This window comes from Anopheles bellator, chromosome 1, assembly GCF_943735745.2.
Source record: "Anopheles bellator chromosome 1, idAnoBellAS_SP24_06.2, whole genome shotgun sequence".
Classification (NCBI taxonomy): domain Eukaryota; kingdom Metazoa; phylum Arthropoda; class Insecta; order Diptera; family Culicidae; genus Anopheles; species Anopheles bellator.
The window spans coordinates 58,420,318-58,430,360 of NC_071285.1; the positions used below are offsets into that span (position 1 = coordinate 58,420,318).

At 49.6% G+C, this 10,043-nt stretch overlaps 2 protein-coding genes across 4 annotated transcripts; both read left to right on the forward strand.

The window, feature by feature from the left end:
- Positions 1–548: 548 nt before the first annotated feature.
- On the forward strand, positions 549–8,006 carry LOC131206276 (uncharacterized). Its single transcript, XM_058198772.1, has 9 exons — positions 549–783; positions 4,009–4,124; positions 4,196–4,292; positions 4,363–4,518; positions 4,582–5,604; positions 5,676–5,907; positions 5,960–6,132; positions 6,194–6,318; positions 6,378–8,006. Exons 2-9 carry the CDS (start codon positions 4,032–4,034, stop codon positions 6,579–6,581), a joined length of 2,103 nt encoding a protein of 700 aa, XP_058054755.1. The 5' UTR covers positions 549–783; positions 4,009–4,031; the 3' UTR covers positions 6,582–8,006.
- Positions 8,007–8,291: 285 nt separating this feature from the next.
- Positions 8,292–9,664, forward strand: LOC131206277 (phospholipid scramblase 1). Of its 3 annotated transcripts, none has more exons than XM_058198773.1 (5): positions 8,292–8,460; positions 8,541–8,606; positions 8,673–8,831; positions 8,889–9,421; positions 9,480–9,664. In XM_058198773.1, exons 1-5 carry the CDS (start codon positions 8,334–8,336, stop codon positions 9,510–9,512), a joined length of 918 nt encoding a protein of 305 aa, XP_058054756.1. In that variant the 5' UTR covers positions 8,292–8,333; the 3' UTR covers positions 9,513–9,664. The 3 variants fall into 3 exon arrangements, with proteins under 3 accessions (XP_058054756.1, XP_058054757.1, XP_058054758.1); XM_058198774.1 differs by having other exon boundaries at positions 8,541–8,603; XM_058198775.1 differs by having other exon boundaries at positions 8,339–8,456.
- Positions 9,665–10,043: the final 379 nt, after the last annotated feature.

Consider the following 10,043-nt stretch of genomic DNA (forward strand, 5'->3'; position numbering starts at 1 on the left):
GTCGGTCGCAGGCGCAGTCTTATCGATTGAAGCGTCGCTCAGTTTGTTGGCCATGATTTTTTGCGTAAATTCCACCCAAAATTGGCGGTCTTTCGATTTGTTTTATCTGGTTTTTATGCTCATCGATCTTTTCCGATCAGTCAAACGTTGGAACACACTTTTCCACGAGTGGAAAACTCTCGCAGCGAAAGCTCTCTCGCTCTTTTTCACGCTCTCTGCAGCGGAACCGAAAGCTCGTCGCACGGCGAACTATATAAATAGGGGCTGCGCTGGTGCGATTTTTCAGCCGATCCCGTTCAGTGCTAGCACGGCCAACCCGTCAACCAGTCGTCCTGGGAGCCCACTGGTGGTCCCACAGTGCGTGCGTGCGTTTGTGTGTGAGTTCGGCCATCCTTGGCCGAATGGTATCCTGGTTTCGCAGCGCAAAAAGTGTCCTTCCCGAACCTTGCTGAAGGGCCGTCAAACGGTATTGCGTTACAGGCCCGTGGGGGCCCTCGGGTGACGACGCTACCCTTTATTCTGCCCCAGACATCGTGAACTAAGTGACCGTCGGGATTTCGATGCCCACCGCCCTCTACGGTGCGGTCAACAGTGTGCGTCTGTGTGCTCTGTGTGCCCGACGGCAGTTCTAGACGCCAAGGATAAGCAGCGCGCAGGGCCAGGTGAAAGACAGTTCAAGTTACCAACATCCCATCACTACGGGTGATTTGGCCGAGACACCGTTGTTGTTTTCTCGTATCGAGGAGCACACGCGTCGCGACGCTTTCAGCAGATAACTTTACGGTAATTAGATACGTTTCGGGATGCGCCCGGGTGTGGTACGAAAACGGTTCCTTTCGTGAGTCTTCGTGGAAAGCATTAAAATGCGCCCGACGTTGTTTACTACGTTGCCGCCACCGTTGTGCGGCTCAAAATATGATTAAAATTACGCTTCGTCCTATTAACCGTAAAGAAGCCAACGAATTTGTAGTTTTCGGGGGTGGCCACAACCACATAACCGTTTAGGGCCGCAAGCTCGGCCGCGTAGGCGAAGCCTACCGACTACCGGTGGGCGACCGGGCGATGAAACTAATTGGCAAAAAGCGATTATCCTTCGCCTGATGGGTACGGTTTATTCATCGTCATGCAAGCTTAGCGTCATGTGTGGACTGGTCGGTGAATGAAGTCCCGCGGGGCATATGAGCCGGCGGACAAGAACACTACATCTTCGGCGAACGGTGTGCGCACTCGAGGAGGTCCACACCACCCGCGAAGGTGGTGCGAAGGATGAGCAACAAGTTATACACCATTATTATGGGACGAATCCTTCGGGCGGACTTGCCCTGTTTGCTTTCGACGCTGGCAGCGACCAGAGCAGACGGGGCCGTGAGCGGGTCGCTGGAAAAGGTTTGCTGTTTATATTGAAACCCACCCACTGGCAAGACGCTGACGCCGGAACCGCTTCGTCAGGTTGGAAAGTCCAACCGAGTCTGGCCGTGTTCACTTGCGGGACCATAAAGAGAAGAAAAAGAGCTTTGCTTGCGCTTGGGTTTTTTGCTACCGACGGTACCTAGTTCGTTTGTTGGTTTCGCAGCATAACGGTTGCGTATGTCTCAGGTCGTAAGGTATAAAAAACGCACAAAGGATCATTGGTCTGTCCAAACAAAAGTATAATTGAATTGGGTTATTGCGGACTTTATTTCAATAGAACCTGTTGTATTTTAAGTGACAGAACCCCCCCGGAACCCTCGAAATGTTAATTGAAAGTTGTGCCAGAACTTCAGGGCTCGATCCTTGGACGCATTCTTTCCGCCACCTAGCGAATCGAATTCTCCCGCCTCGGAAGCATTTTAATGAGAAATTCTCGCTTCCTGGTTCAATGGGCCGCCTATTCGCTTTGATATGCAAATTTCGACCCACCGGGCTCATGTTGAGCTTGATTGATGAAGTGAGTGGTCCAGACAGGTGAACGAAGCTCCACCAGGATTCCACTCGCCATTCTTACTCGTGAAATGGACGTATCCAAGATTTTCACGGTTGATTGGAATAAATCGTCAAATAACAGCCATGGGACCACGAATGGTCTTCCATTCCCGGTGCTAAAAATTTGACACGTTCGTTCCATAAAACCCCCTCATCAAATGCCTTGTTACGTGTTTGATAGACCTCCTGGTGTATGAAAACTTTTTAATGGGAATAATGCCAATATGAACTGTCCGTCTGCGGAGTGCGAACAAATTGTAATGGATCGAATGGCCACCGTCGGTCATGCTTCGGTCACGAGACTGCCGGTTGATGATGGCGCCAAAGCATCGGGTTTGCAGTCGTAACAAACATCATAACAGCAATTGGTCGCTGTCCCGTTGATCACACTCGTTTGTCACGAGGCGGACGGACACGGTCCGTCTCAACACGAGCCCTCATTTGTCAGCCCACAGAGAAACCAGCAATAGTGGGATTTTCGGAGCCCAGCTGCGACCGATTCGACGACACGACTTGTTGAATCGTGGCGCTCGACTGGAAGTTGCGGACTTTATCACCCCCGGACCTATCGGTACGCACTCCGGGGTCGAGCAGTATCGATTGTGAGGCAAATAGTAATAATGTGAACGTTATCGAGCGTTCCTTTTTTCGGGGCCGGTCGGTTTTATTAATTACTTAGATTACGGACACTGGCCAATGTCCGGACCATCGATCGTCGGATCGGTGTCCCCATGTGTGCCCAGATTTACGGCATTCGGATATTGAGATTCATCGCTGTAGAGGCACGGATCTGTGGTCGCGTGCGATTCCGATTCCGCTGTCGCCGCCGGTCAGGCGTAAGAGATATGCGATTCCATCTCGACGACGACGCGAAATCTAGCGTGAAACCGTAAAACAGGTACTAAGAAAATCTAATATCGCTGCGAGAATGGTGGAGGCAGTAAAACTTTACCGCAATGGTACGGATCGGAATGGCACGGATCGACCGATGTCTGGGAACGATTCAGATGCGAACGGCACCATTATACAGGGTACTTTCAGGCTCACTCTCTCTTTCCACATTTGACTGTGTTTTATCGATTTTGTTTCACTTTGTAAAATGTGAATGTTATCGAGAGCTTCGCATGGTAATTTGGGTTTCTTTCTATCCTTTTTTACGTGGGCACAGAAGGATGGCGATGGCCTCCTGTCCAAACCATGCATGCCGCACTCGAATTACACGGCCCCCATGCTGAGGATATATGCTTGCCAGGTTAGGTCGAGCTTTTAATTTCACTCCATGTCATCGGCCTACGGGGCCGGCCTTCGAGAGGATGAAAATGTCATAGTGCCATCGATTGTAGCTACGCTACGCCGACCATTGTGGCTTAGCTTCGTGATATGCCGTGCTGGCATAACGTTGAACAATGGGCTTGGTATGTATTTATTCAGCGCTCCCGGCTGACGGGAAACTGACCCGGGGCTTGAAAGCAACCGGATGCCATAAATGTGATGCCATGGATGCCGGTTCTCCGTGTGCCACGGAGTGCTCGGGCTAATAAATTGAATGCGAAGCCGAGATGTCGAGATGACGAGAAGAATGTATTATGGGGAGTTTTTGCCAGAGAGCAACTCTACGGAGTTCTCCATAAATTTCTAACCCCTCCACTGGGCCACTGGTCACAAATTTGTTCTACCTACAAAAGCTTTCCATGGGGGTAATCTTTTAAAATCTGTCACATTCAGTCGAAAGCCTTCTCTCGTTCGAAACCTAGCTGGAATACGTCTCGGATCCCAAGAGCTTTCTACGTAAGATAGCACAATCACTCCGTGGGTGTTATGATAAACCAGGACCACTCAAAGGGTGGCTGGCAAAGATTTTTCGCGAATGCGACTCTCGAAAACACAATCCATTACTAAAGCCTCGTACGTGACCAACATGAACAAGGAGAAACACTCACCAAAGCACAAAGTGGGTCGCATGAAGGTCCAGGCTTCCGTCACGCATTCATTAGTGAAGCTACAATTGTTGCCTAATTCAAAAATAATAAACACTCTCCTCGGCAGATTGTTTGATTACTCCAATAGGCATGATGGCCGGGTTAGGTGTGCATTCGGTGTTGCTTCTGGGAACGGTCGCCGTGGCTGTGCTGGGCTCACAACACTCACCATACTCACTACAGGTAAGCGACGCTACTTGGGTTAATATTTAATGTAGAGGTATCATTCACACACGACAATCATTCCGTTGTAGGCCGCAATCGAGGCCCTACACCGTCGCGAAGCTCAACTGGCGCTCCGTGAAGAGGCCGCAGCTGATCAACTCGATGAGGAGGGCTATCTCCTGGAACGTAAGTGTTTGCGGACAGGACTTTGCACAAACGTAAATGATCAAAGAGTAATGTGTTTTTCTTCCGGTAGCCGCCACAGAGGAGCAACAACAATTTCGCCCGAATCGGCAGCGCCTGAATCGAATCTTGGCCAACTATCTCCGACGTGACGAGGAACCGATCGACGACCCGTACGATCCGTACGATTTGGAGGCGCGCAAAAGATCGGTTTTCAGAGAGCGCGATGGTAGGTGATAAGGTGATCACTAGCGTGAGGCCCCTGGATAAACTGTCTTCTCGTTTCCGATAGAAATGGCCTCCTACCCGACCGTGTTTCGTGAGCGAGAGCTAGAAAAATCGTACCCGCGACCGGACCTGTCCTTGGACTTTCTGAAGGAAGTGGATCGCCAGTCCAACGCCGAGCGCGACGAGGAGTATCAGGAACGGCTGCAGCGCCTGTGGAACAAGTACCAGCAGGAGGAGAACGAAATCGAGCAGCAACTGTTCGAAGACGAGCAGCTTGCTCCACTGACGGCCGGTGGATACGAGAAACGCCAAGGATTCCCGATGTCACACTCGGAACCATCGCCGGCAATGTACGGCCCTCCGATGGAGGAGCGCAAGCGAACCCTGCCCATCTTGCCTTGGTTACCGGCGACGCGCCGAAAGCGATTCCCGGTAGCGAAACGTTCGCCCAAACCCGAGATGGTTCCTTCGGGAACCGACAAGAAGGTGGCAAAGGATTTGCAAGCACTGTTCGGAGCCCCCCTAGAGCAGAAGCGTAAACGTTCCAGTGACCCGACGGGTACCGCGGCCCCAACGGTAGCAACCACAACCGTCGCACCGATCACGACGACCGGGCGTAGTAAGGAGATTCTGAAAAACAAACGAGAATCGAGCGACGAGCACCACGAGCACAGCTCGGAAGAGGGCCCAGACGAAGAGGAGCACGAACACGAGCACGACCACGAGGAGTCGAGCGAGGAGTTCGAAGGGGAGGACGAGGACAAAAAGAAGCGATCGGTGCGCAAGCGGTCCAATCTGGAGGTGGTGAAGGAAGACCAGATACTGCCGGGCGATATTGGCGAGTTTAAGACGAAAAAGTCGATCCAATGGAACAAGTACTTCGGTATAGATCGAAGGAAAAAAAGTGGCCACGATTCGCCGTCAGCCTCGCCCGGTAACTACCCGCTGAGTTTCTACAAGACGTACGATGAGGACCGCAAGAAGAAGAATGTGAACCAGGATAAGCTGGAGAGCATGGACCGGAAGCTGAAGAACATCGAGGACATCATTCTGGACCAAACGGTCAAGTACACGGGCGATCATGAAGGTAAGCTGGGGGAGAAAGGTTTGTCAGTGCTTGTGAGGCAGTGTTCCCAATCCTTGATCGTCACCCCTCAGGACTCACCGAACCGGGCGAGCTGCAGAAGCTGAAGGACAAAGTGGTGGCACGTCTTGCGACGGCCTACAGTATCGAGAAAGTGCGCCGTACGCTTGAGAAGCTGAAGGAATCGGTCAACGGCGAGCCCAACTACAAGGTCAACGAAGTGGAGCTCGATTTGCAGCGGGACGAGAAGGAAAAGGCAAAGCGTGTTGCAGTAAAAAAGGAAAAAGCCGAATACGATCATAACCAGTGAGTTGCACCCGAGGCAATGAGGAATCATTCATAATCCGTCAATTTTCAGACACAGCATGGAAGGCGGTGATAAGGTGGCGCACGAGGAAGTGGAAAACAATCTGGAAGATGCCGAGGAAGACAGGAAGAAGAAAAAACGGACCCAGAAACGGTACCAGGAGGTAGTCCGCGGATCCGAGCTGACCGATATGGACGATGATTTCAATCGAGGATTGGTAGTTGGTAAGCTCGCACGGTTTTGGCCCACATAAGACGCACTGCAGTTGATTTCTGGCTTCCGCAGAATCCACTGAGTGTCCTCTGCTGGATGCGTTCGAGAGACGGTGCCGCGGTGTGGACGTGTTGAGCGGGGACATCTATCAGGAGTTGCTACCGGCCTGTGGAGCGCATCAGTTGTGCTATCTTTGCGTAAGTTTGCTGAGGAGCTAGTGCTAGCAGTTTTCCAATACTCTACACCATATTTGCAGGGAGTATCGCCGAAGGTTTGTGACCTACAGTACCTGTCGGAGGCGGAAAATATATGCGAAAATCAAGCCGACTGCCAGACGACAGCACGGTCGGTGCTGATGATACTGCGCGGCTTTCCCGGGCCCCAGTTGGGCCCGAGGGAGTGCGCCAAGAACCCCTGTCTGTACCGGGCGATGCTCGAGGTTGGAGTCGTTGTAAATTGAGCCCAGCAACTATAACTAATCCACTATCTCGATGTGTGAAGTTGTGAACTTGTTACCTACGTTTATCACGAGAAGTGTCTCACGCACTCCATTTGGCAACGAAGCTGAGGGCATGGCTGTACATTGGAAACCTTTTAGATCAAACCACCTACATTCAATGCACGGCTTAGGTGCAGCATATTTACGCTAGGTTTTTCTTTTGTGTAACAACGATGATCAGTATACCGAGAAACGGTGCCGGGGCACCGCACGGAGTATTAGCAGGGTTGAAGCATACTCGTTTTCGAACCCACACGGGCTCTTGGCGAACGTACCCGCGCCGGATTTATCTATGTATAAGAAGCATTTTTAATCTCATATCGACAACTATGTGTGTGCGTGTGCAACCCCTTTTATCGATGTCAGCATGGAGCATAAACGCTTATCAGTGGTTATGCATTACTATTCCCTGCCCGCTACGTTGCACTGGTAATCGGAACTTTGCTGTGTATTTTCAAGCATTATTAATGGGTCCGTTTGAGAGTGAATGTGGGGAGCATTGGCTTCATCATTTGGCATCACCCTTCACCGTCAACACTTATAGATGTTTTGTCGAACAGTATTTACACAAACTTGCCAGGCACCTCCATGAGATTTGGGAGTGATTTTATCATCCATTTTATGTTATGAAAGTATTAAAAAAAACGAAGATCCTACGAATACTAGACAGGAATTGCAACCTCCGAAGGACGAAGGACACACTTTACAACGATACCATTGCTCTCGATAGACAGGCCAGTAAAAGTGTAGGTGAAGCACACGAGAAAAACACGTAAAACTTCGACAATAAAAAAAACATAGACGAACGAAACTCAAGTATGCTCGCTGATTTGAAGTGCAAACCAAACAGGTTACAATATTGGTTTAAAAAACAAATTATATTGCATCCACTATGAATGTTTCTTCTTGAGATCAGGTGCGAAAGGGCGAAGCAGAACATTGATAGAATCTACTGCGGAACGAACTGTGTGCAGCTAATAATTTTAATGGAAACCAGGATTGAAACTATTGATATACAAACTACGCTACTCTACAAATACCACTTAATCGATCAATTTCAGTCATGGAAAAGTATAAACGCATTCGGACGGCCACAGGAAGGTAGTGTAAACCAGTGCTACCCCCTTAATAGGCAGGTCGGGGTCCGAAGGGGTCCGTGTGATTAACTGAAGTAAACAAAGCACGGAGCAGCGGTTGTATAACGAGGCTATAAACTATATTAGTAATCGGTGGTAGCTACATGCGTACACACATACTATACATAAACAATGTTACTGTACACAGCAGCAAACCGATCGACCGATAAACACACCGGAGCGGCCAGTAACAACATTACACTACACAATCAATAGAAAACAAAAACCAGTATTTGTTGAAATCTAAATAAAGTCCAAACAAGTAACGTAAGAAATAAGTTGTACAAGTTGTGTTTGCTGAACCGAAACCATTCATTGGTAACACTGTGCTGCGGGCGATGGACCTTGTTAAAGTGGTCTATTGCCTGCACCCAGCTAGGAGCCCATTGCTATCAGACACTTGAGTGCTATCAGTGGAGAAATGACTGATGATACCGATACCGATAAGATTAACCGGGTGACTCCTTTGCTCACCACAACCATCACCAGCGCGCATAGTATCGACCGGTGGAGGCACTACTCAGTGTCGGTTCGAAAGCCCAACAAATCCGTCCCGTTGTTTCGTTGCCCTTTCGGGATGTGTTCTGCTAGGGCTCCTCAACAGCAGGACTTCCACGGTCCGGATACTCCTACGTTTGATCTGAGTTGGGACTACAACTATGACAACACACTTGCCGCACCACCGAACAATGTGCCACCAGTAGGTAAGCTTCGCGGCCCGGAGAATGAGTAACACCGAGGCAATGACTTTGCTACCGCCGACTTTGCGGTTGTTCCATTGCAGTGCACACCGGAGAGAATCGAATCATCTCGGCACAACCCCAGTCCATGGCCAATGGATCAGAGAGTGGTAAGAGGGCCGGTGGGAGTTCCCTGAGCCTGAGTTGGATTGTAAAATGCGCGCTTAATTTTCCAGTGAGGCCTTCTATGCTTTCCCCGTTAAGTGTGATCCGCAACGAACCGATCCGATCGGTGAACAGTCCGTTTCTAACACCGTTCTCGCCCAGAGCGGGGCTCGATTTCCTGTACGGTTTGCCATCGGTGTTTATACAACAATCCTACGAGCTGAATGAGCGTAAGAGCTCTGAACCTTATACTTGATTTACTTATTTTGAGCTTTTTTTTGTTACAGTCCTTTCAGGCGTGGCCTCAGACAATCGGTACACCATCCGCGGTCCATCAAACGAGGCACTCTACGGAGCTTCGGAAACCTCCGATCCTAGAGATAGATTTTGGGGTTCCCTCAGACCCTTCCAGCTATCGCTTGTGGACCGAAACCACCAGGAGGTGTTGCTTTTCAAGAAAAATCTTGGATGCGGTGTGTTTTGCTGCTTCTGCAAAAATCAGTTTCTTGAGATCTGGGCGAGCCCTGGTGAACTGATCGGTTGCATACAGCAGGACTATGGCATATTCTCGCAGGAAATTATTCTATTGAATAGCGACATAAACATCATGTTCCGCATTCCGATACCCTTCGTGAGCGCTATCCGCATGCCGAAAGAGACCCACTTTCGGGTGATGGACCGAGATCTGCTGACCCAGAAAGGGACGATTACACGCGCCTGGAATGTGAACACCTCGAGCTACACGAACAACATCTATTACTCCGATCCGAACATGGACGTCAAGTTTAAATCACTATTCATCGCTGCCGCTTTTCTGCTGGTAAGTGGCAAGGTTCGAGCGTGTTAGGCTATCACTAAATCTCGTTTTCTATTTGCAGGAGTACCTGTACTTTCAATCAAATTGCTGTTAACGCATACCGATGATATTGAAAGAAGAGCATCAGTACTTATACACCACTTCATGAATATTCTCATACCGTCTGGAGTGTCATGTTAGAAGTAAGGGTTTTTAATGCTTTTGTTTCATATTGCTAATAGAATAAACTGTCTGCGTGCTTTGCGACTTTTGTTCAATGTTACCCCTTTTACGGGATGGAAGCATGTTCTGGTGGCCGGTGGCTCGGAAGCAGGCCCACGAACGGCAAGAACGCGTGGTGACAGGAATGACAACCAAATTGAAGTAGTAGCTGTTTTACTTACTCAGTCATCGTGGAAAACTGTATAAACAGTATGAAGGCTTCCTCCTAAAAGACATGATAAGCAAATGTACCATCAACTCCGCGACTTGTCGGCAACCCGCATTTACTAACCTCAAAAAAGTGCAGCCGACGCTTTGGCCCTTTGTAGCCCGTAAACCACTGGTCGGAGGTGGTCTTCGCAAGGATGGCTCCTGTAACCACTTCCTGATCGGTGCACATGGCCAGCATTAGGTCAGTTAACTC